Below are 27,125 nucleotides of genomic sequence, written 5' to 3' on the forward strand. Positions count from 1 at the left end.
ATGTTTCTACTTAACAACTGCCTGGCTTAAGAGCAGAAACGGTGGTCCTAATTTTGATTGTAAGTTGAGGATCGCCGGTATGAAGCAACCCACAATGCTAGACGGCGCTTTGTGTACCTAGTGGATGCCTTTGAAAATTTATTATGTGAGTCCAAAAGCATGAATCACCCGCAGGATTCCTCTTGCGCAGAATTACAGACTTCAAAGATCAGGAAGTCCTTTTGCGGAACCTTAGAAAATCCCTGTAGAAAAATAAATAAATAAATAAAGCACCCAGATGACCTCATGTTTGAAAGTTTCAATTGTGTGCTTGCTGATATTTTTTTGTATAGGATTGTGTAATTCTCCAGTTTCAGGCAGGTGTCATGTAACCATTTGGATAAGCGCACTAGAGTGCCTTCCGTCCCCTGTCCTATAGTCTCACCTATATCTTGTATTTCTTCTCTACTATATCCTCTATAACCTTCATTGTGTAATATTGTGTATTGAAACATAGAAACATAGAAGACTGATGGCAGAAAAAGACCTCATGGTCCATCTAGTCTGCCCTTATACTATTTTCTGTATTTTATCTTAGGATGGATATATGTTTATCCCAGGCATGTTTAAATTCAGTTACTGTGGATTTATCTACCACGTCTGCTGGAAGTTGGTTCCAAGCATCTACGACTCAGTCAAATAATATTTTCTCATGTTGCTTTTGATCTTTCCCCCAACTAACTTCAGATTGTGTCCCCTTGTTCTTGTGTTCACTTTCCTATTAAAAACACTTCCCTCCTGGACCTTATTTAACCCTTTAACATATTTAAATGTTTCGACCGTGTTCCCCCTTTTCCTTCTGTCCTCCAGACTATACAGATGGAGTTCATGAAGTCTTTCCTGATATGTTTTATGCTTAAGACCTTCCACCATTCTTGTAGCCCGTCTTTGGACCCGTTCAATTTGGACAAAATAAATAAAGAAAAAATAAAAATAAATCTTTTAGACTTTCTCCAGCCACTCAAGGAATTCTCCAGTTTGCGATGGTGAAGGAGGGAAGCTGGGTGTGAGTCAACAGGAAAGTAAACCTGTTGTGTTTATTTGTAAGGCAGGTTCCCTGATCTGTAATATTTGCAGATGGAGGCGCCTGGAAGTATCTCCTTCCAGATCAGTTCAAGTTAACATGTGACAAAACCCATAAAGAGAAATTTGCCTTGTATTGCAGCCTTTCCGCTGGAAAAAAACCCCTCTTTTGTGCACAAATCCACAGGGCCCATTTGTGCAAGAAAGATATCCATTCCTTTCCCTAAATCAGTGCTTCTCAATTATTTTCTCCAACTCTCCACCAGAATGGTGGTTTGCAATATTTGGCATGTTTTCACTGAAAAATTGCAAGCAGATTATCAGCATGATTGGGGTGTAATGTGTTTAAGTGACTCTTAAATTATTTGGTTTCATGCTGTCCACTGCCAACATGTTTAGACACAGTAAACATAGCGGTCTTTCTTCGTATCCCACCGTAGTCACAGTGAAGCCAAGCGCTACATACGCTTCGTCCTATTTCCTCGTCTTAGCTTTCGGGAGACTTACATTTGTCTCATGATCTCCGTCTCTCTCCTCCTTTCTTTTCATCCCTGTTATTTTCCAAGGGTTTGTTATCTGCACTTCACATCTCCTGCTTTGTGCTATGTGCTATTGTTCGGTGCAAAAAACCCTAATCCCTGCGGCAAAAAAAGCATATTCCCTGGGGTTACGGGCCCTCCTCTAGTATTGCTCTGCCCACCCCACCATTTGATAAACATTGCCCTAAATGGACTGTGGACTTCAATCCCCAGAATTCCCTACCCCGTCAATTGGAGAATTCTGGGAGTGGAAATCCAAAGAGTCCAGTCATTGATTTCTTTCAGAATCGTTGAAAGCTGATTATATTTAGGTTCACTTTTCCTCTTTATATTTTTAAAGGGCATTTCCTATTAAAAAATTTTTTGGGGGGAACTATACATTTAAATTGAGTCGGAGGAGATATGGAGAAAATTTGAAATAATAGAGCCTTATGGATTAGAGGTGTTTAAAATTAGAAACAGCTTAAAAGATGTATTAGCTAATACCCTGTTTCCCCGAAAATAAGACGTACCCCGAAAGTAAGGCATGTCAGAGGTTTTGCAGAATTTGCTAATATAAGGCACCCCCCGAAAATAAGGCGTAGTCAAGTTTACATACGGTATGGTGGAAAAACATACGGCACCATTCAAAGCTGTTCATAGCGGTTCCGTAATAATGTGGCGTCCCCTGCTGGCCCCTTCCATCGCTTTGTACCGTCCAGTACAGCAGACACAGTCTGCTGCTGTATCACCGCCATTACAGTCTCCACTACAGTGCGTAGACTGTACAGTAGTTCCTTTGGTGGCCGGAAGCTGCAATAGCGGGAGTATACTGTTGTACCATATAAGTGCCGTCGTTTGTGTGTGTGTGTGCCATACTGACAGGTACCGTACTGTAATCAGTGTACCGTATGATACACTTTCTTTGAGGGTGTCAGCTTTTCTGCCTGTGAATTTGTGTTATTTGAGAAATATAAGGCACCCCCCAAAAATAAGGCGTAGCACAACTTTTGGAGCAAAAATTAATATAAGACAGTCTCTTATTTTTGGGGAAACACGGTAGCGTTTTAATTTTATATAAGAAATCTGGGTAGTCATTTTTGTTCAGATGTTAAAAGCAATGGAGGTAGGATTGCATTTGGATTTGTATACCATAATTTAAAAAAAATATTAATTGTATTGTAACTCAATGTGGATGGTATTTTAAATTACATTTATGATTAGAGAGAAAAATTTAAAAATTCTTTGCCAAAAGCTGAGCAACAGGGCCATCTCCATATTGGTTGGGATCATACACAACGTTGTAAGCATGTGTCTGGTTTAGTACACTGTATTTTCAAACTTGCAATCTTGAAAGTGTGTGAACATCAACTGGCTGGGGAATTCTGGGAGTTGATTTCCACACTGCCAACTTTAGGGAAACACTGGTTTAGTGTATGGAATGAACCTAGCTATATGTACATTGCAGATTAAGCTTGGCGCTTAAGTAATATTGTCTTTTCTACAATAGTAGACGTTTGAATTTACATATTCAAAAGCCAACTGTTCAAGTGGAAACTTTCAAATTTTAATTCATATACTGGAGTATAAGATACTGCATTATAAGGATCTAAACCCAAATGTTTAAAAGTTAATCTTAAAGACAGATAGCTCTATCCCACTTCAATTAATGGATGTCAATACCAAATTTCTCTTTTTAATAAACTTTATTGATTTTCTTAAAATTGACAAACATACAAACACACACTTAACATAAAATTGGGGTTGCAAATACCCCTCTTATTCTAGAAGTCAAATTGCGATACAGAAAAAGAATACATTATTAATATCTTAAGTCACTTTAAGTGAAAAGAAGAAATTTTGTGTAACCTTATTATGAGAGAAAAAATTAACTTCGTATATAAGCAAAGTACAAACTCAAAGATTAAATCCTAACCATACTTCTATTGTTCACACCTAATGTTCATTTTTACTTCTTCTTTTTCTCTATACATATATACACTTTATTCCAAATCACATAAAATTCCGATTCTTCTTGGTTATTTAACCGTCTTGTCATCATATCCATTTCAGCGCAGTCTAATATTTTCTTAATAACCTCCTCCTCTTTGGGAATACCTTCCCCTTTCCAATTTTGCGCATATACTATCCTGGCCGCTGTCGTTATATGAATGACTAGATGTAGAATATCTTTCTTATATTTCTGTTTAGCTATACAGTACCTAATAAGTAAAATTCCGGAGTTTTTTCTATCTCTTGCATTACTATTTCTTTTATTATTCTTTCTATCATTTTCCAATACAGTAGTCCCTCGCTATACCGCGCTTCACCTACTGCGGCTTCACTTCATCGCGGGTTTCTGAGGAAGCCGATCGGCAGATTTAAACAGCCAACCGAACTCGATCGGCAGGTTTTTAAAATATATATATATATATATCTAAAATTGTAAATACTGTATTTAAATACTGTATCTAAAATAAATACTGTGTGGGAAGGGTTTATAAACCCTTAAAACAATGAAAACTTACCAAACAATTACAATATAAATACTTAAATAAGTACTATCAGTCGATAAATTCCCCATCGCGGATTTCACCTATCGCGGCCAGGTCTGGAACGTAACACCAGCGATAGGTGAGGGACTACTGTATATCTTAACTTTGCTACATCTCCACCATTGATGATAATATGAACCTATTTCTTTTTTACACTTCCAACACAATGGGGACATATTAGGGAACATTTTTGCAATTCTACTTGGTGGGAGATGCCACCTATAGAACATCTTAATTTGATTTTCCTTTAACGATACCGACTTTGTCATTTTCCAATTAGAAATCCAGACACTTTCCCATGTATCTATATCAATTTCTCTGCCAATATTTCTACACCAACCTACCATGTTATCCTCTAGAGTTAAATCTATATTTTTATGACCAATCATAAATTTCTCACAGTAAGGAAACAACATTTTTTTTAATCCCATGCCCCCCACAAAAAAATCTTTTTTTTTTACAGCCTAGAAAATTCTACTTTATTTTACTTTGGAACTCACTGCAACAAGATTCTTAAAACTGAACGCAACAGATTGCTGCAGTTATTTATTGCCACAGGCAGTGTTTGCTGTTTTCATTTTTGCTGATGTTACAATATATATATATTTGGTTTTAGCTTGTTTATTTGAGAACAAAATGAAGAATTTATCAAATCTGTTAAGAATTAAGCCATCCAACGCTCCATGGTGTTTGTATTTCTTTCCCTTTCTTGTAGTACAACAGAGTCTGGATCCCCGATGCTGAAGATGTTTGGCAGTCTGCTGAAATTACAACTAATTATAGGCCTGGAGATCATATTCTTCACCTCCAGCTGGAAGACGGCACAGTGAGAATTTTTAAAAAATTGTGTTTTTAAACAGGCGGTGGTTAGACTGGCAACACATGAAAATATTATTAAAACATTGGCTTATCCATTGGATCCAAGATATACTTTGGTTGCAAGGATAGCAGAGCTGTCTTTAGAATAAATAAAGAATACATATTCTCCAAAGATTAGATTAGATTAGATTTATTGGATTTATATGCCGCCCCTCTCTGCAGACTCGGGGCGGCTCACAACAATGGTAAACAAATCATAGTAACAAATCTAATATTTCGCCATCTAAATTACAGTTTTAAGTTTAAAAAATCCAAAAGAGCCCCAATATATAAAAAACAAGCACACAATCGAATCATACACAAAAACTACATGGGCAAGGGGGAGATATTTCAATTCCCCCATGCCTGACGGCAGAGGTAGGTTTTAAGGAGTTTCCGAAAGGCAAGGAGGGTGGGGGCAATCCTAATCTCTGGGGGGAGCTGGTTCCAGAGGGTCGGAGCCACCACAGAGAAGGCTCTTCCCCTGGGTCCGGCCAGACGACATTGTTTAGTCGACGGGACCTGGAGAAGACCCATTCTGTGGGACCTAACTGGTCGCTGGGATTCGTGCATCAGAAGGCGGTCCCTGAGATAATCTGGTCCGGTGCCATGAAGGGCTTTATAGGTCATAACCAACACTTTGAATTGTCACCGGAAACTGATCGGCATCCAATGCAGACTGCGGAGTGTTGGAGTAACATGGGCATATTTAGAGAAGCCCATGATTGCTCTCGCAGCTGCACTCTGCACGATCTGAAGTTTCCGAACACTTTTCAAAGGTAGCCCCATGTAGAGAGCATTACAGTAGTCGAACCTCGAGGTGATGAGGGCATGAGTGACTGTGAGCAGCAACTCCCGATCCAGATAGGGCCGCAACTGGTGCACCAGGCGAACCTGGGCAAACGCCCCCCTCGCCACAGCTGAAAGATGTTTCTCTAATGTGAGCTGTGGATCGAGGAGGACGCCCAAGTTGCGGACCCTCTCCGAGGGGGTTAATACTTCCCCCCCAGGGTAATGGACGGACAGATGGAGTTGTCCTTGGGAGGCAAAACCCACAGCCACTCCGTCTTATCCGGGTTGAGTCTGCTGACACCCATCCAGGCCCCAACAGCCTCCAGGCACCGGCACATCACTTCCACTGCTTCATTGCCTGGACATGGGGTGGAGATGTACAGCTGGGTTTCAAAGCAAGTAAAGGCAGAAAAGGATGGCAACTAATCAAGGAAAGAAGCAACCACAGTTCAGAACAGAATAACAGAGTTGGAAAGGGACCTTGGAGGTCTTCTAATCCAACCCCCTGTTCAGGCAGGAAATCCTATACCATTTCAGACCTATGATTGTCCATTCTCTTCATTAGACTTGACCTACTCAATTCCTGCAACCGTTCTTCATACGTTTTAGCCTCCAGTCCCCTAATCTTCTTTGTTATTCTTGTGTTCAAGTATTGGAACACTGCTATTATCTCACCTCTAGTCCTTCTTTTATTATAAAATAATAAAAATAATAAAAATAATCAGTGGAACAACACCCTGGAGGTTGTTTAGAAGAGATTGGACAACCAAAGGATCTCCAAGGTTCCTTTGAACTCTGTTAGTCTCTATCAAGTAGAATAGAATAGAATTTTATTGGCCAAGTGTGATTGGACACACAAGAAATTTGTCTTGGTGCATATGCTCTCAGTGTACATAAAAGAAAAAGATACATTTGACGTACAACACTTAATGATTGTCATAGGGGTCAAATAAGCAAGGAATATTAATCAATATTAATAAAAATCTTAGGATACAAGCAACAGGTTACAGTCATACAGTCCTAAGTGGGAGGAAAAGGATGATAGGAATGATGGAAAAAACTAGTAGAATAGAAGTGCAGATTTAGTAAAAAGTCTGACAGTGTTGAGGGAATTATTTGTTTAGTAGAATAGAATAGAATAGAATAGAATTTTTTTTATTGGCCAAGTGTGATTGGACACACAAGGAATTTGTCTTGGTGCAGATGCTCTCAGCGTACATAAAATAAAATATACATTTGTCAAGAATCATGTGGCACAACACTTAATGATTGTCATAGGGGTCAAATAAGCAATGAAGAAGCAATATTAATAAAAATCTTAGGATACAAGCAACAAGTTACAGCCATACAGTCAACATGGGAGGAAATGGGTGATAGGAATGATGAGAAAAACTAGTAGAATAGAAGTGCAGATTTAGCAGAAAGTCTGACAGTGTTGAGGGAATTATTTGTTTAGTAGAGTGATGGCGTTTGGGGAAAAAATGTTCTTGTGTCTAGTTGTCTTGGTGTGCAGTGCGCTGTAGCGACGTTTTGAGGGTAGGAGTTGAAACAATTTGTGTCCAGGATGTGAGGGGTCAGTCAATATTTTCCCCGCCCTCTTTTTGACTCGTGCAGTATACGGGTCCTCAATGGAAGTAATATTATTTTTTGCTTGGCTTACTCACAGGAGCTGGGTTACCCTGTAGATCCATATGCTTTGCCACCTTTACGAAATCCGGACATTCTCGTTGGAGAAAATGACCTCACAGCCCTTAGTTACCTCCACGAACCAGCTGTTTTACACAACCTTCGAGTTCGTTTTGTGGAGTCCGGGCTGATCTACACCTATAGTGGTAAATACTATGTGTCGATCCACATTGCATTTAGGATTCTGAAGAAAGCACGGTGTAACTCTAAATTTTCTTCTGCGTGTCACCCCCAGGGATCATTTTGGTCGCCATGAACCCTTACAAAGAGCTGCCAATTTATGGGGATACCATCATTCATGCTTACAGTGGTCAAAATATGGGAGATATCGATCCCCATATTTTTGCGGTGGCGGAAGAGGCTTACAAGCAAATGGCAAGGTATTCGTTGTTTAAAATTATTTCTTACAACAAACATTAAGAAGAGCCATGCTGAAAGGTGTAGTGAACATGAATATAAGACAATACGTTTAATTATAAATCTAAAACTACTTAAGAAGTATTGAAAGAGGGAACAAGAAAAACAAACATTGAAGAAAGAGATTAAGGAAGGGGAGAAAGCAACAGGCCTAAAAATGAAAAGGAACAAGAAATAATAAATATTTTGCAAAGTTAAGCCAACAGCGATTAAAAGTTGGGGTTCAATTTTGGATTAATTTGATAGAGAACCCAGAGGACAAAACTAGATTTTTTTTACTTGAGGTAGCTTTTTTCTTTGGGCAATATATAGAATTAAAGAGTTCTTTTTTGCTAGGAGTAAAGGTTAAAAACAATAAGAATTTTTGGAAGAGCCATTGGTAGCTTTAAATTCGAATAGATAGCATCAGGCTGCTAAGTTGGGAAAGATGCTACTAGGCTCTTGATTTAGAGTCAGTGAAGTTGTTCACACCAGCATTTTCACTGATTTTTAAGGTTTATATCAGTCACACTTAAATATCTTTGTACCGTGGTGATACTGCCTCAGACCACGTTGGAATCTAATGTAAAAGAAACCTAATGATATTTGAAGAATATATTTTCTAACTTCCTTATTTTGATGATGGTGATGATGATGTCATGATCTTCTCTAGGAATGACCGAAATCAATCAATTATTGTAAGTGGGGAATCAGGTGCTGGCAAAACTGTCTCTGCTCGATACGCTATGAGATATTTTGCGACGGTCAGCAAATCTAATAGCAACACTAAAGTTGAGGATAAAGTCTTGGCGTGCAATCCGATAACAGAGGTAATTTTTTAAAAAATTAGATTTTTATCCCATCATTATTACTTTACAGGTGACTCAAGATGGCGAATGTACCAATATTCCTCCTTCCTCCTATTAATTTAATTTAATTTAATTTAATTTAATTTAATTTAATTTAATTTAATTTAATTTAATTTAATTTAATTTAATTTAATTTAATTTAATTTAATTTAAATTAATTTAAATTAAATTAATTTAATTTAAATTTAATTTAATTTAATTTAATTTAATTTAATTTAAATTTAAATTTAATTTAATTTAATTTAATTTAATTTAATTTAATTTAATTTAATTTAATTTAATTTAATTTAATTTAATTTAATTTAATTTAATTTAATTTAATTTAATTTAATTTAATTTAATTTAATTTAATTTAATTTAATTTAATTTAATTTAATTTAATTTAATTTAATTTAATTTAATTTAATTTAATTTAATTTAATTTAATTTAATTTAATTTAATTGACTTTTAAGTCGCCCAAATCCTTGCAGACTGTTAACAATTAATAATAATAATAATTTATTAGATTTGTATGCCGCCCGTCTCCGAAGACTCGGGGCGGCTCACAACATAACAGCAATACAATATAAATACAAATCTAATATTAAAAGTTTTTAAAACTAATTTAAAATACATTGTTATAAAAACTTATCTGCTACACAATCATACATATTCTGTCCAACTGAGCATAAACATAATAGAGGTCAAGAGAAAAAAAGGGAGGGAGATTAATCCTGCCACGCCTTGTGGCAAAGGTGAGTCTTCAACATTTTGCAGAAGGCGAGGAGGGTGGGGGCAGTTCAAATCTTTGAGGGGAGTTGATTCCAGAGGGCTGGGGCCGCCACCGAGAAGGCCCCAGCCAGTTTGGTCGACGGGACCCGGAGAAGGCCGACTCTGCTGGGACTCTGCTGGGATTCGTGTGGCAGAAGACGGTCCCGAAGGTACTCTGGTCCGACGTCATGTAGGGCTTTATAGGTCATTACCAACACTTTGAATTGTGACCGGAAACTGATCGGCAGCCAGTGCAAGCCGTGGAGTGTTGATGAGACATGGGCATATCTGGGGAAGCCCATGATAGCTCTCGTGGCTGCATGCTGCACAATCTGAAGTTTCTGAACACTTTGCAGAGGTAGCTCCCATGTAGAGAGCATTGCAGTAGTCGAACCTCAAGGTGACGAGGGCATGAGCGACTGTGAGCAGAGATCCCCTGTCCAAATTACCCAGTGAGGTGGGCTGGACTGAGAGAGAAAGATTGGCTCAAATTCTTCCAGCTAGTTTTCATGGCAATGGCTGCACTACAACTCACAGTGTCTGATAATTTAGTCCAAAGTCACCAAGCCAGCTTTCATGACAGAGGTAGGACCTCCCCCATGGTAAACGCCTGATTGGTCAAGTTGTAAAAATAAGTTCCAAGGCACCAGAATAGAAACATAGAAACATAGAAGACTGACGGCAGAAAAAGACCTCATGGTCCATCTAGTCTGCCCTTATACTATTTCCTGTATTTTATCTTACAATGGATATATGTTTATCCCAGGCATGTTTAAATTCAGTGACTGTGGATTTACCAACCACGTCTGCTGGAAGTTTGTTCCAAGGATCTACTACTCTTTCAGTAAAATAATATTTTCTCATGTTGCCTTTGATCTTTCCCCCAACTAACTTCAGATTGTGTCCCCTTGTTCTTGTGTTCACTTTCCTATTAAAAACACTTCCCTCCTGGACCTTATTTAACCCTTTAACATATTTAAATGTTTCGATCATGTCCCCCCTTTTCCTTCTGTCCTCCAGACTCTACAGATTGAGTTCATGAAGTCTTTCCTGATACGTTTTATGCTTAAGACCTTCCACCATTCTTGTAGCCCGTCTTTGGACCCGTTCAATTTTGTCAATATCTTTTTGTAGGTGAGGTCCCCAGAACTGAACACAGTACTCCAAATGTGGTCTCACCAGCGCTCTATATAAGGGGATCACAATCTCCCTCTTCCTGCTTGTTATACCTCTAGCTATGCAGCCAAGCATCCTACTTGCTTTCCCTACCGCCCGACCACACTGCCCACCCCTTTTGAGGGTGAATAGAAGCTTTAATTCCTAACACTGTGGGAAATTTGTTTTATCCCATTGTCTTAGGCGACCCCTGTGAAATGGTCGTTCGACCCTCCCAAAAGGTCCCGACCCCCAGGTTGAGAAGCACTTCTCTAAATGTTTCTTGATGTTTCTTCTACTAGACATAGCCACGTCCAATTTTAAAACAATTTCATCTTTTGTGCAGGCAATTGGAAATGCTAAAACTACTCGCAACGACAACAGCAGCCGCTTTGGAAAATACATGGAGATCAGTTTTGATAAGAAGTACCAGATCATTGGAGCAAACATGAGAACGTACCTACTCGAGAAATCTAGAGTTGTTTTTCAGGTTAGTAAAAATTTGCAGTGCAATCCCTGCATTTCTACTAACTTGGCGGGACCCAGGGGAAGAGCCTTCTCTGTGGCGGCCCCGGCCCTCTGGAACCAACTCCCTCCCCAGAGATTAGAATTGCCCCCACCCTCCTTGCCTTTTGTAAGCTACTTAAAACCCACCTCTGTCGCCAGGCATGGGGGAATTGAGATGCTTTTTCCCCCTGGGCCTTTACAATTTCATGTATGGTATGTTTGTATGTATGTTTGGCTTTTTATATTAATGGGGTTTTAAAATCATTTTTAGTATTTATTGGATTATTATTGTACATTGTTTTATTACTGTTGTTAGCCGCCCCGAGTCTTCGGAGAGGGGCGGCATACAAATCCAATCAATCAATCAATCAATCAATCAATCAACAAACAAACAAACTAACAAACTTTCTTGCCTTCTGGAAACGCTCTCAACGTTTATGTCTAACCAGCATGTCGCTCTGGAGCAATGTTGTTTCAGAGGTGGCTTGAAAAAACCATGTAAAATTACAAGGTTTTTTTTTTTTTTAAAGCATTTTGGTTCTTCATATGAACAAAATAAGAATGAAAGAAAGCAAAGTTGCTTTGGGGTTTCTGTGTGCAATTTCTAGCATCGCTCAGTTATTAAAATAGAATAATTCAAGATGCAGCCTCTTGTTTCTCAACGGAGAAGTGAAAGGCGTTATTGGAGCAAGAGCTTTGGCTAAAACACAAAACCACTTTTGTCTGAGAGGTTAGCAGGTTGCACAATTTCGCAATTGTTTACATTTCGGTGGGGCGATGAGTTTTAGAAGATTCCCACTACATTTACACACATGGGTTTTTGAATAACCCCACATCAAAGAAACATGGACAGCCTTCTCTCTCTAAATTTTGAAATTATTTCAAGGTTGGTTATTTATTTGTTTATTTGTTTATTTATTTATTTATTTTAATTAATTTTATTTTATTTAATTTATTTAATTTATTTAATTTATTTATTCATTCATTCATTTATTGGATTTGCATGCCGCCCCTCTCCGTAGACTCGGGGCGGCTAACAACAGTAATAAAAACAGCATATAAACAATCCAATATTAAAACAGTTTAAAAACCCTTATTATAAAACCAAACAAACATACAGACATACCATGCATAGAATTGTAAAGGCCTAGGGGGAAAGAGTATCTCAGTTCCCCCATGCCTGGCGGCAGAGGTGGGCTTTAAGGAGTTTGCGAAAGGCGAGGAGGGTGGGAGCAATTCTAATCTCTGGGGGGAGTTGGTTCCAGAGGGCCGGGGCCACCACAGAGAAGGCTCTTCCCCTGGGTCCCGCCAAGCGACATTGTTTAGTTGACGCGACCCGGAGAAGACCCACTCTGTGGGACCTAATTGGTCGCTGGGATTCATGCAGCAGAAGGCGGTCCCAGAGATAATCTGGTCCGGTGCCATGAAGGGCTTTATAGGTCATAACCAACATGAATTAAGTTCATTTTTTAAAAAAAAAATCAAAGGGTTAAAAGACAACGCGTAAGAAGGGAGGGGAAGAGGAAAGAGGGAAGGGGGAAGGAAAGTCAGACTCGAAATGAAAAAGAGAGAAGGGGAAAAAACTGTAAGAAGAATAATGACTTCTGACTTCCTTTTCCGCAGATAGTTACAATTTTATAGTCCCTCTTTCCCCTTAGAAGCTTCCTCTTCAGTTTTTCATTTAATCTGCATCTGTCTTAATCTTCAAACCCATAAACCAACATTTCATTTCTTTCTTCTGTCAGCAAAACATCCATACTATTTCTGGTTTCACCTTTTTCTTCCTTTCATTTGCAGTCGGAAAATGAAAGAAATTATCACATATTCTATCAGCTGTGTTCATCGGCTCAGAGACCCGAATTTAAGCATCTTCAGCTGGGTATGTTACCTATCAGCTAACAGATTAGTCTCTTTTATTGCTTTATTATTTCAGTTTGGTGCATAATTCACAGGGGAGGTTTCTGTTCTTTGTTGTGGGAGCATCTTTATGGGACTGAATGTTCTCAGGTGGTCAAAACATTCTCCCTAGTTTTGTAAACCTAAGTATTCAAAGGATTTGCTAACGCACCGTAGAGTTGGAGAACGGTGTTGGTGGTCGGCCGAAACGTGGCCTCCAGGAAGGACGTCTTCGTGACGTCAAAGCTCCGCCCATGGAATTCCCTATTGGGATTCCCCACCTCCTTTCCAGCCTCCAGATCGGCCGAAAATGCTGCCGCCGATCGCAAAAACGGCGCTCTGCCAAGCGGTGGCGCCCGGCTGTAACCTTCTGAAACAGCCCGGCGCTTCTCGGCGGCCTCCCAAACCCAAACCCGAACTTCCGGGTTCGGGTTCGGGAGAACGCCGAGAAGCCCCCCTGCTGTTTAAGAAGGTGACAGGCGGACAGCAGCACTTCTCGGCGGCCTGCCGAACCCGAACCCGAAAAGTTCGGGTTCGGGAGAATGCCGAGAAACCCCCCAGCTGTTTTAAAAGGTGACACCCGGGCGGCGGCGCCCAGCAGAGCACCATTTTGGGATTTCCCCTCCTCCTTGCACACATTGATCACTTTTACATTGTTTCCAATGGGAAACATTATTTCGTGTTACAAACTTTTCGCCTTACGAACCTCCTTCCGGAACCAATTAGGTTCGTAAGACGAGGTATTACTGTACATATCTCCAGAGGGAGCTCATTCCAGAGGGCCGGGCCACCTCAGAGAAGGCTCTTCCCCTAGGTCCCACCAGGCGACATTGCTTGGCCGACGGGACCTAGAGAAGGCCGACTCTGTGGGACCTAACTGGGCACTGGGATGCATGAGGCAGAAGACGGTCCTGTAGGTAGGGCTTTATAGGTCATAACCAGCACTTTGAATTGAGTCCAGAGACCAATTGGCAACCAGTGCAGTTCATGGAGTGCTGTTGAAATGTGGGCAGATCTTGGGAGCCCAGGTTTTCCAGTACAGTGTTCTCTCGATTTTCGCGGGGGATGCGTTCCAAGACCGCCCGTGAAAGTTGAATTTTCGCGAAGTAGAGATATGGAAGTAAATACACCATTTTAACACTTTAAACCCCTAAATTACCATTTCTCATTCCCTTAACAACAATTTACTCACCATTATTACTGGTACTCACCATTGAATAAGACACCTAGTGATCCTGATATTTATAAACATAATTATTTATTAACAATATTTTTTTTGTTTGTTATTTATTTGCAAAAATTATTAGTTTGGCAATGATGTATGATGTCATCGGGCGGGAAAAACCGTGGTATAGAAAAAAACCACAAAGTATTTTTTAATTAATATTTTTTGAAAAACCGTGGTATAGGCTATTCGCAAAGTTCGAACCCGCGAAAATCGAGGGAACACTGTATTAGAAGTCTGTAAAAGACTCATTCACACACACACACCAAAAATCTTTGCAATATTTGGCTACTGATAACCAATTTCTAGGAGCCTGTTGCCTCCATAATCAGCATATCTGGTGATGTGTTTGTTTTCTACCCGTAGCCAGTGCTGAAGAATTTAATTATACTAACATGGGTAGAAACACAACCATCGAAGGAGTGGATGACTTCGCCGACATGACGGAAACTCAAAAAACGTTCAGCCTGCTAGGTAAGATCTACCCATTTAGCTATTGTTGTTGTTGTCTTTTTAAAAAACGCAGCAAGATTCTAATATTTTCAAAATACTGATGGGTCTTTTAGTTTCTGATAGCTTGGCAAAAAAAATAAATAAAAAAAAATTGGCCTGCTATCCGATGCACCCTTTTTAAGTGCAAAAATTAAAACTTTCCCATGTTCAATTTTAGGGCGCGATGATTATTTCTATTTCAGCAAAAATTGGCAAAAGTAAGGGGCGTATATAAATGCACTAGTGTGCCTTTCGTCCCCTGTCCAATTGTCTTTCCTTTATCTCATATATCATATATATTTTCTTCCTTTCATATATCTTCTCTTCTATTTTCACTTTTATCCTGATATATATTACTTCGTGTTTATTTTCTTCCTATGTATTTGTGTACTGGACAAATGAATGAATAAATAAATAAAATAAATAAAATCTCGCTCACGCAAGCATCTTCGCTTGCTGCACATGTGCAAAAGCCAAATCTAATACAGCTGCCTGCGCATTCCGAAAACCATTAACAGAACGTAGCACCTTACCGTCCCGGTAGCAGGCCATCACTGCATGGAATGCTGTTACCTTCCCACCAAAGTGGTACCTATTCATCTACTCGCGTTTGCTGCTTTCAAACTGCTACTAGGTGGACAAGGAATGACGCAGCTTCTGCTCAGGCAATCTCACACTACTCACAAGAGCCTACAAAACTTTTGCCAGACCCATCCTAGACTACTGCTCATCTGTCTGGAACCCATACCACATCTCAGACATCAACACCCTTGAAAATGTCCAAAGATATTTCACCAGAAGAGCCCTTCACTCCTCCACTCGAAACAGAATATCCTACAAAAATAGACTAACAATCCTGGGCCTAGAAAGCCTAGAACTACGGCGCCTAACACACGATTTGAGTATTGCCCACAAGATCATATGCTGCAACGTCCTACCGGTCAATGACTACTTCAGCTTCAACCGCAACAACACAAGAGCACTCAACAGATTCAAACTTAATATGAACCGCTCCAAACCTGACTGTAAAAAATATGATTTCAACAATCAAGTTATGGAAGCGTGGAACTCATTGACGGACTCAATTGGGTCAACCCCTAACCCCCAACATTTCTACCTTAGACTCTCCAGGTTCCTAAGAGGCCAGTAAGGGGCGTACATAAGTGCACTGGTGTGCCTTTCGTCCCCTGTCCAATTGTCTTTCCTTTCTCTCACTTATCATATATATTTTCTTTCTTTCATATATCCTCTCCTCTAAGTTCACTTTACCCTTATATATATTACTACATGTCTATTTTTCTTCCTATGTATTTGTGTATTGGACAAATGAATAAATAAATAAATAAATAAAATAAAATAAATCTTTGGACATTTTCAAGGGTGTTGATGTCTGAGATGCGATATGGGTTCCAAACAGATGAGCTGTATTCGAGCTCATCTGTATATCAGAGTGGAAGATAGTTTTTGCTCATTTTTCGTTGCAGGCCTGAAGGAAGCTTTCCAGAAGGATATTTTTAAAATACTCTCTGCTATTCTTCACTTGGGCAATGTGCAGATCAGTGCCGTTGGCGATGAAAAGTGTTTTGTTAATGTAAGATTTACTGGCAGAACGTTTTAATGAACAATGCAAAGTTTTGATATGTTTTTCTTCCCTTAAATCCCTTAGTCTTTGGCTTGGAGGTAGTACATTCATCACGGAGTATCTGGTTGGCTGGGGAATTCTGTAAGTTGAGGTCCCTACGCAATGATTGGCTACCCAAATTTTTACCACCATGCTGTGGGCGTGGCTTATGCATTTTGTTTCAACATCTTTCATTGCCCTATTTGGACAGGGAGTCATTGCTCACAGTCACTCATGGCCTCATCACCTCGAGGTTCGATTACTGCAACGCTCTCTACAAGGGGCTACCTTTGAAAAGTGTTCGGAAACTTCAGATCGTGCAGAATGCGGCCGCGAGAGCCATCGTGGGGCTTCCTAGATTCGCCCACGTTTCTGCAACACTTCGCGGCCTGCACTGGCTGCCGATCGGTTTCCGGTCACAATTCAAAGTGTTGGTAACGACCTTTAAAGCCCTACATGGCATTGGGCCAGAATACATCCAGAACCGCCTTCTACGGCACGAATCCCAGCGGCCGATAAGGTCCCACAGAGTTGGCCTTCTCCGGGTCCCGTCGACCAAACAATGTCGTTTGGCAGGCCCCAGGGGAAGAGCCTTCTCTGTGGCGGCCCCGGCCCTCTGGAATCAACTCCCCACAGAGATTAGAACGGCCCCCACCCTCCTTGTCTTTCGCAAGTTACTCAAGACCCACCTTTGTCGGCAGGCATGGGGGAGTTAGGATATTCCTTCCCCATGGCCATTACAAGTTATGTATGGTATGTTTGTGTGTGTATATTTGGTTTTTATAATAAGGGTTTTTAGTTGTTTTATTAAATTGGATTGTTACATGTTGTTTTTTTATCATTGTTGTTAGCCGCCCCGAGTCTGCGGAGAGGGGCGGCATACAAATCCAATAAATAGATAGATAGATAGATAGATAGATAGATAGATAGATAGATAGATAGATAGAAAGATAGATAGATAGATAGATAGATAGATAGATAGATAGATAGATAGATAGATAGATAGATAGATAGATAGGGTGTTCTGGGGTGGAGCTCTATCTCCGTAGACTTGCGGCGTCTCACAGCAACAGTAGAAAACAATGTAAAATACAAATCTAATATTTAAAAAACTAAAAACCCATAATTTAAAAAACATACACACAACATACCATACATAAACTATATAGGCCTGGGGAAGACGTCTCTGTTCCCCCATGCCTGACAGCAGAGGTGGGTCTTAAGGAGTTTATGAAAGGCAAAGAGGGTGGTTGCTAAGACTGAGAAAGAATTGTAGGAAGTCAAACGATCTACTGCATATTTTTAAAAAAATCCCAAACATTGCTGTAGCCGTTTTGGTGATCAAAATGCCCAGTGACAGTAGGTTTGTTATTTCTGCTTCAAAGGTGGACGACAAACATCTGAATATATTTTGTGAACTCCTGGGAGTCGAAAGTGATAAAATAGCTCAGTGGCTTTGTCACAGGAAAATTATTACCACCTCTGAAACGGTAGTAAAGCCAATGACGAAACTCCAAGCTGCCAACGCCCGAGATGCTTTGGCCAAGAAGATTTATTCTCACCTTTTCGATTTCATCGTAGAACAAATTAACAAGGCCTTGCAGTTTCCAGGCAAACAACATAGTTTTATTGGTGTTCTGGATATTTATGGGTAAGGTGATCTATTTTTCAGAAGTAACCAGGGATGGGCTATGTGCCGAAACGGCGGGAACACCATTCCGGTGGCAGGAATGGAGCGTGTAGCTTAGCTCCATTGCTGCCAGGTGTGCATGCGCCGTGCATGTGCAACCGGCACGATTCCGGTAAATTTTTTACAAATCTGTCATTCTACCATCATATAGTACAAGAATATTGTCAATCTCATTTGCTCCAAAATGATTTTTTTTTGCATTGCCTCTCAAACTCACTACAGAAGGGATTATGACATAGATTTTGTTCTCGAATTTAAAAATTTAAAACTTTCTACCATTTATTTCAGATTTGAAACCTTTGATCTGAATAGCTTTGAACAATTTTGCATCAACTATGCCAATGAAAAACTACAGCAACAATTCAACCTGGTACGATATTTTTTTTATGGATGTCTGTTAGTTTGGATTAAAATTTATCCTGAGTTGGTATTCCAGAAAAAAAAGAAAAGAATATATATATATGTGTGTGTATATATATATGGACTTATTTTGGGCAGTAAAACTCAAAGCTTAAAATGTTTAAAACCTTTAAAAATGCATTGGTGTATAGAATTTTTAAAAGATCTTATTCAGAGTTGGTTGCAATTATTCTGCATGTAAAACAACTTCAGTGGCCATGATTAATTCGTTCTGTGACCAGGTTCTTAAGTAGAAAAGTTTGTAAGAAGAAGCAATTTTTCCTATAGGAATCAATGTAGAAGCAAATAGTGTGTGCGATTGGGGAAACCTCAGGGAGGGTGGAGGCCCTGTTTCCTCCCAGGGGATTCCTAGAGAGGCCCCATGGAGGCTTCTCCCCGCTTTTTCTGGCCCTGTTTCCTCCCAGGAGATTCCTGGAGAGGCCTCCCTGCCTTTTCTGGTTACAATTTCGGAGGCTCAGGTTTGTAAGTGGAAAATGGTTCTTGAGAAGAGGCAAAAAAATCTTGAACACCTGGTTCTTATCTAGAAAAGTTTGTAAGTAGAGGCATTCTTAGGTAGAGGTACCACTGTTGTAGATTCATTTATTTCAGTTTAGAGGAACAAAGTAAAATGTAATTTGAGAACTAGAATGGAATAGAAAGATATATCAGTAAATAGCTGAATGAGGAGGATGGGGTTGGATGAAGAGGATGAGTATGAAGAGTAAGAGGATGAAGATGGAGAACATAAGTCTTAAGATCTGGTGTTTGTGATGGTTTATATCATCTCCAGACTTACATTGAATCAATTGGATAATTCTATCGCGGTGTGGTTAATGCTTAAGTGTCTTTTATCTTTTGACCCCCAAAAAAGAATTCAGTATTGTTAAGCAACAACTTGAGTTTTGATGCGACTCATCAAAACAACCAAAGGTATTTGTGAGATTAAATTGGCAATATCATTTTTTCAGCATGTCTTTAAACTTGAACAAGAAGAATACATGAAGGAAAATATCCCATGGACGTTAATTGATTTTTATGACAACCAACCGGTCATCGATTTGATTGAAGCTAAAATGGGCATTCTAGAACTTTTGGATGAAGAATGTCTGGTAAGTTTTGACGTTTTAATTTCACGAACCCAGACTTAGTCCCTCTTTTTGTGTGTGTGTGTGCGTTAATTTTCTTAAAACATCATTTCAAAAGGCTGTTTTCCAATTTTGCCATCTTAATGCTTTTTAGCCATATTAACAAGACTCCTTGTCAACCTAAAATTCATCTTAGAAACATAGAAACATAGAAGACTGACGGCAGACAAAGACCTCATGGTCCATCTAGTCTGCCCTTATACTATTTCCTGTATTTTATCTTACAATGGATATATGTTTATCCCAGGCATGTTTAAATTCAGTTACTGTGGATTTACCAACCACGTCTGCTGGAAGTTTGTTCCAAGGATCTACTACTCTTTCAGTAAAATAATATTTTCTCATGTTGCCTTTGATCTTTCCCCCAACTAACTTCAGATTGTGTCCCCTTGTTCTTGTGTTCACTTTCCTATTAAAAACACTTCCATCCTGAACTTTATTTAACCCTTTAACATATTTAAATGTTTCGATCATGTCCCCCCTTTTCCTTCTGTCCTCCAGACTATAGAGATTGAGTTCATGAAGTCTTTCCTGATACGCTTTATGCTTAAGACCTTCCACCATTCTTGTAGCCCGTCTTTGGACCCGTTCAATTTTGTCAATATCTTTTTGCAGGTGAGGTCTCCAGAACTGAACACAGTATTCCAAATGTGGTCTTGACATCCCTCTCTTTATGGTCTAACAGAGTTGGAAGGGACCTTGTAGGTCATCTAGTCCAACCCCACACCCAAGCAGGAGACCCTTCACCATTTCTGACAAATGACAGCCCAGTCTCTCCTTGAATGTCACAATGATGTCACTGGACATGATTGGTTGATGCTGATCTATGGGTGCCATCTTTTAATTTTTTAAAAGAAAAAATCATTTTTTTTCCTTCTGCGCATTTGCAGAAGCTGGGTTTCTAGCACTGTGCATGGGATCGCCAGCTTGTTTTCAGTGTTTGTTTTTTTAAAAAAATTGGGTTTTTTTGTACTGTACATGCGCGGACATGAGACGTGGGAGGAAGCAGACCAGCAGTGAGATAAGTTGGAACCCACCCCTGCAACCAACTAACCACTTGGTTCTTAAGTGCACCAGTGTGCCTTCCGTCCCCTGTCCAATTCTCTCTCCTTATCTCATTTATCTTTTCTTCCTTTCAAATATGTTCACCTATACCTTTATATCTTTTCTTCTATTCTCTTCTTTACTTATATTATTACATATCTTTCTCTTCAATGTGTATTATGTATTGGACAAAATAAATAAATAAAATAAATACATATTTTCGTTTATTGCTTCTTATTTTAGATTTAGCCATTTTCCCTTTTTCTAAACAGCTACCTCAAGGGACTGACGAAAACTGGCTCCAGAAGCTATATAATAATTTTATGAACAAGAACCCTCTTTTTGAAAAGCCAAGAATGTCAAATACTTCTTTTATTATCCAGCACTTTGCTGACAAGGTAGGGTGTTCAACGTAAGCATTACAGATATGCCTTGTGGCTCTTCCACTGATCTGTCCTGGGAATGGACGCAACACTTTTTATATTTTCACTGCTCTATGATTGACCATTATCAATCTACCTTCCTTAAACAGGTAGAATATCAAAGTGAAGGATTCCTAGAAAAAAACCGGGACACTGTCTATGAAGTACTGATTGATATCTTGAGAAACAGTAAGGTAAATATATTATTTTATGATTCCACAATACTTTAGCTACTATAGTTCTGGTAAGCACAACCTTGCAAGATGTCTGGGAATGAAAGAACAAAGTTAAACTCTGTTCTTTTTGGATGCTTAAACTTCAGAGGGCACAAAACAAGTAGAGTGATACCTTGTCTTACAAACTTAATTGGTTCCGAGACGAGGTTCTTAAGGTGAAAAGTTTGTAAGACGAAACAATGTTTCCTATAGGAATCAATGGAAAAGCAATTAATGCGTGCAAGCCCAAAATTCACCCCTTTTGCCAGCCGAAGCTCCCGCTTTTGTGCTGCTGGGATTCCCCTGAGGCTCCCCTCCATGGGAAACTCCACCTCCGGACTTCTGTATTTTTGCGATGCTGCAGGGGAATCCCAGCAGGAGAATCCCAGCATTGCAAAAACGAGCACTTCACTGGCAACGGAAGTCCAGAGGTTAGGTTTCTCAGCGAAGGGAGCATCAGTGAAATCGCAGCATTGCAAAAATACCGAAGTCCTCAAAACCCCACCTCTGGACCTCTGTATTTTTGCAATGCTGTGATTTCACTGAGGCTCCCCTCTCTGGGAAACCCCACCTCTGGACTTCCGTTGCCAGCGAATCGCCTGTTTTTGCGCTGCTGGAATTCCCCTGCTTGGATTCCCCTGCAGCATCACAAAAACACGGAAGTCCGGAGGTGGGGTTTCCTATGGAGTGGAACCTCAGGGGAATCCCAGCAGCGCAAAAACGGGTGCTTCACTGGCAACGGAAGTCCGGAGGCGGGACATCCCAGCGGCGGCGGTGGGTTTGTAAGGTGAAAATAGTTTGTAAGAAGAGACAAAAAAAATCTTAAACCCTAGGTTTGTATCTCGAAAAGTTTGTATGACGAGGCGTTTGTAAGACGAGGTATCACTGTATACTTATTTATTTATTTTTATTTATTTATTTGTTTTGTCATGTACGTCTTGGAGGTATACAAAGATACAATAATATTTATATACATGATACTAGTAAAAGAGAAACATTTGGACAGGGGAGGGAAGGCACGCTGGTGCACTTATGCACACCCCTTACTCTGACCTCTTAGGAATTGGGAGAGGTCAACAGTGGGTAGTCTTAGGGTAAAGCTTTGGGGGTTAGGTGATGATACTACAGAGTCTGGTAGTGAGTTCCATGCATCAACTACTCAGTTACTAAAATCGTATTTCCTGCAGTCGAGTTAGAGCGGTTTACTTTAAGTTTGTATCTGTTGTGTGCTCTTGTGTTGTTGTGGTTGAAGCTAACGTAGTCGTTGACAGGAAGAACGTTGTAGCAGATGATTTTATGGGCTATGCTTATGTCATGTTTAAGGTGACGTAGTTGTAAGCTTTCTAAACCTAGGATTGTAAGTCTAGTTGCATAGGGCAGTGTTTCCCAACCTTGGCAACTTGAAGATATTTGGACTTCAACTCCCAGAATTCCCCAGCCAGCATTTGCTGGCTGGGGCATTCTGGGAGTTGAAGTCCAAATATCTTCAAGTTGCCAAGGTTGGGAAACACTGGCATAGGGTATTCTGTAGCGAGTGGAGGAGTGGAGGGCTCCTCTAGTAAAGTATCTCTGAACATTTTCTAGAGTGTTTACATCCGAAATGCAGTGTGGGTTCCAGACAGTTGAGCTCTATTCAAGGTTTAGTCTAGCGAAATACCATATGGCAATGTCTGGTCAGAACTCAATGTTTCCATTGGATCCAAACAACATCAACACGGAGAGAATTTTGGAATCTGAAAATATATTTTTCCTCCCTTCACTTGAAGGGGTGCTTAAAAAGTCACGGTGCAAAAATTGCGACTTCCAATCGTTGTCGAATCAAAGACTGCCTGCCGTGCTATCTAATTTTAATTTTCATCTTTTCGTAGTTTCGGCTCTTTGCAAACTTCTTCCAGGAAAGTCCAGTCCCTCTTTCCCCGTTCAACTCTGCAATCAAAGTTAAGTCTGCAAAAACAGTGATTGCGTCTCCTAACAAACAGTTCCGTGCAACTGTTGGAAGTAAGGTATTTTGTTTTAGATTCAAGTTACCAACGTTGAGAAACACTGAGATTTAATTTATTTATTTTATTTATTAGTAGCATTTATATACCACCCAATTTCAAATGGACTCTGGCTGGCTAACAATCATAGAATAATTAACGCCCTCAGAGAGGGTTCGCAACTTGGGCGTCCTCCTCGATCCACAGCTCACATTAGAGAAACATCTTTCAGCTGTGGCGAGGGGGGCGTTTGCCCAGGTTCGCCTGGCGCACCAGTTGTGGCCCTATTTGGACCGGGAGTCACTGCTCACAGTCACTCATGCCCTCATCACCTCGAGGCTCGACTACTGTAATGCTCTCTACATGGGGCTACCTGTGAAAAGTGTTCGGAAACTTCAGATCGTGCAGAATGCAGCTGCAAGAGCAATCATGGGCTTGCCTAAATACGCCCATGTTACACCAACACTCCGCAGTCTGCATTGGTTGCCGATCAGTTTCCGGTCACAATTCAAAGTGTTGGTCATCACCTATAAAGCCCTTCATGGCACCGGACCAGAATATCTCCGGGACCGCCTTCTGCTGCACGAATCCCAGCGACCAGTTAGGTCCCACAGAGTTGGCCTTCTCTGGGTCCCGTCAACTAAACAATGTCGTTTGGCGGGACCCAGGGGAAGAGCCTTCTCTGTGGCGGCCCCGACCCTTTGGAACCAACTCCCCCCAGATATCAGAGTTGCCCCCTCCCTCCTAGCCTTTCGTAAGCTCCTTAAAACCCACCTCTGTCGTCAGGCATGGGGGAATTGACATTTTCCCTCCCCCTAGGCTTATAAAATTTATGTATGGTATGCTAGTATGTATGATTGGTTTCTAAATTGGGGTTTTATAAATTAATTAAATATTAGATTTGTTACATTGTATCATTATTGCTGTGAGCCGCCCCGAGTCTATGGAGAGGGGCGGCATACAAATCTGATAAATAAATAAATAAATAAATAAATAAATAAATAAATAAATAAATAAATAAATAATATAAAACATAGCTACAGTATAAACAAGAGTAAAAACACTATAAAAATACTTTAATATCCCTAAAACCATGCATAGTCTCAATCATTCTTGGCTGTATCAGGGTGACAACTTAATGGCCCCAGGCCTGCTGGAAGATCCAGGTTTTAACAGCTTTCCGGAAGGCCGACAGGGTGGAGATAGTACGAATCTCCGGCGGCAATTGGTTCCAAAGCATTGGAGCTACCACAGAGAAGGCCCTTCCCTGTGGTCCCGCCAACTGACATTGTTTGGTTGATGGGACCTGGAGAACGCCAACTCTGTGGGTCCTTATTGGTCGCAGGGAAGAATGCGGTAGCAGGGGAAAAAATGCATGCAGGATTGTTCCAGTTCTTGGATCTATTTTCTTTCTTTGCCTTAAATAATCTTAGACTGGGCAGGAATTTAGGGCTCAGCTGAAGGGTTGAAGAGAAGCTGAAAGTGGGAAAGTAGGCTAAAGAGATATGACAGAGAGTAGAAATTCAGAAATTCTGGAATGTAGTGCAGAATGAAATTAATAAAATGTTAAACATTAACTGGATTATTACAAAAGAAATAGCAATTTTAATTAAATATAGGGAACTAGGAGAATTTAAGGAAATTAAAACCGCAGCATTGGAAAGTGCTCAAGCGGTGATGGTATTAGGTTGGAAAGATTCTACAAAATGGACAGTACAAAATTGGTACTGGTATAGGGTGGACCACATACATTTTGAAATTATGGAAATAAGATTAAATAATTTTGATGAGAATAAATTGGAGAAGCTGATGATGCGATGGAACAAGGTAAAAGACTATATGTTAAGTAGAATCTGTGATGTAAATATGAAAAATAAATTAAAATCACTCTTTCAGTAATATTTGTTCAAGATAGAGCCAAGGATTAGTAGATAGATAAATAAGCAAAATAATTTTTTTGAATCCCTTTGTAGGGGTGATGGGGGTGACGGGTGTGTGTGTTGTTAGGTGATGGGCACATGCACTGTGCACTGTTATATGTTTGTTTTATGTAAACCTATAAAATCAATTTTAAAAAAAAATTTGTTTTAAAAAAAAGACAGAGAGACCCCCAAATCTCCACCTACCAGGATCATTGAGTTTCTGTATACTCACTTGTTTTTACAAAAAGGGCTGTTGTTGTTGTTGTTGTTGTTGTTGTTCTTATTATTATTATTATTATTATTATTATTATTATTATTTAGTATGAAGCTTGTAATAAATGTCATAGCTTCCATTCATAAATTAGCCAGAAAGATGTTGCTGTATTCTAAAAGTTCAAACAAACTTTCTTCTTCTTCTTTTTTTAAAACTATATTTCAGTTTCGCAGTTCCTTATATTTATTAATGGAGACTCTTAATGCCACCACACCACACTATGTCCGGTGCATAAAGCCAAATGATCAAAAGTTAGCCTTTGAGTGAGTATGAAAAAAACCCCCAATGTTAGTTTAAATAAATATGATATGTGAGCACATGTAGAACTGAATCAATAGATGTGTATGTGCCTGTTCTTAGGAAAATTGCTACAGAATATTATTCACGTTTAGAATAGTATGAGCTGACACCAAGATTGCGAAGCACGGAGTAAAACATCCATTGCAAAGAAGAAGGACAGGAAGAAAAGAAGCATTAGCATTAAATTATGGGGAAAAGAAAATTATACTTTCATATTGTTAGAAATGATCAACTGGCTCTGTTAAAAAGTGCTATTGCTAACATGTTGTAAGCCGCCCTGAGTCTAAGGAGAAGGGTGGCAGAAAAATTGAATGAATGAATGAATAAATGAATAAACAAACAAACAAACAAACAAACAAACAAACAAACTGCAGCTGATTTCTAATGTACATAAAGATGCTTATCTGCATTTTAGCTAAGGATGAATTTAGTACAGCAGTGCTAAGCATCCAAAAGATATTGATGACGTCTTGTCAACAAGACCAATGACGTGATCGTATCTACTCTGAGCTATCATCTATTCCACTATGCAAGGTGTCCAGCAAACCTGGAAAACAGGAAAACCAGGGAATTATCAGGGAAGTTGGCGGTTTGGGAAATATCAGGGAATTCATGAAAAAAATGGAATAAATCAGGGGAAAACCAAACTGTATTAAAATGTTTAAAAGTCAGGAAAAATTATGTAAAAAACCCCCAACGGATCGCACTGCCTGGCAGAGTCAAGCAAAAATGAGCATAACTGTGGCAACAACTTGCTTACCGATATTTCTCCATGGCTTAGCCGTTTGGTATGACGTCATTTTAACTAGATCGACTTGTGCTTTAACTGGGCAAAAATCTATTGTTGTTGTTTTCTTCTTTAGATTTGACTCCAAAAGGGTGGTCCAGCAATTGCGAGCGTGTGGGGTATTAGAAACCATTCGTATAAGCGCTCAAAGTTACCCATCAAGGTAGGGAGTGATGCTACTTCGTGCTTCAAAAAGTTGACTTTCTCCTCTCTCCAGTTGACCAATTCCAATGTTCTCCTCCTCTTAACAGATGGACCTATATTGAGTTTTACAGCCGCTACAGCATTCTGATGACTCAAAGTGAACTTTCTCTAGTGGACAAGAAATACATTTGCAGGATGGTTTTGCAACGGCTAATCCAGGTCAGGAGTTCTCTAACCATCTCTAGATGTAGGGAGCAAAAGGAATGGACTCGAAACACTGTAAATGGCCATTTAGATTGGCAAGCACCTAAAATGTGATTACCGTATTTTTGGAGTTTAAGATGCACCAGAGTATAAGACGCACCTTAGTTTTGCGGAGAGGAAAATAGGGGAAAATAATTTGCCTACCAGGTATTCAGCG

General features: G+C 39.7%; 1 protein-coding gene across 1 annotated transcript in view; it reads left to right on the forward strand.

Annotated features, from left to right (window-relative positions):
• Window positions 1–27,125, forward strand: part of MYO5C (myosin VC) — a 67,811-nt gene that overhangs the window by 3,444 nt on the left and 37,242 nt on the right. The window contains exons 2-18 of the mRNA XM_070763070.1: window positions 4,851–4,961; window positions 7,452–7,617; window positions 7,707–7,851; window positions 8,541–8,697; window positions 10,989–11,132; window positions 12,947–13,028; window positions 14,637–14,744; window positions 16,247–16,353; window positions 17,769–18,034; window positions 18,362–18,443; window positions 19,441–19,581; window positions 20,934–21,059; window positions 21,194–21,277; window positions 23,167–23,301; window positions 25,639–25,736; window positions 26,637–26,723; window positions 26,812–26,923. Of these exons, the coding sequence (XP_070619171.1) occupies window positions 4,851–4,961; window positions 7,452–7,617; window positions 7,707–7,851; window positions 8,541–8,697; window positions 10,989–11,132; window positions 12,947–13,028; window positions 14,637–14,744; window positions 16,247–16,353; window positions 17,769–18,034; window positions 18,362–18,443; window positions 19,441–19,581; window positions 20,934–21,059; window positions 21,194–21,277; window positions 23,167–23,301; window positions 25,639–25,736; window positions 26,637–26,723; window positions 26,812–26,923 (2,151 nt within the window). The remainder of the gene's footprint in view (window positions 1–4,850; window positions 4,962–7,451; window positions 7,618–7,706; window positions 7,852–8,540; window positions 8,698–10,988; window positions 11,133–12,946; window positions 13,029–14,636; window positions 14,745–16,246; window positions 16,354–17,768; window positions 18,035–18,361; window positions 18,444–19,440; window positions 19,582–20,933; window positions 21,060–21,193; window positions 21,278–23,166; window positions 23,302–25,638; window positions 25,737–26,636; window positions 26,724–26,811; window positions 26,924–27,125) is intronic.

Source organism: Erythrolamprus reginae, chromosome 10 (assembly GCF_031021105.1).
Source record: "Erythrolamprus reginae isolate rEryReg1 chromosome 10, rEryReg1.hap1, whole genome shotgun sequence".
Lineage (NCBI taxonomy): Eukaryota > Metazoa > Chordata > Lepidosauria > Squamata > Dipsadidae > Erythrolamprus > Erythrolamprus reginae.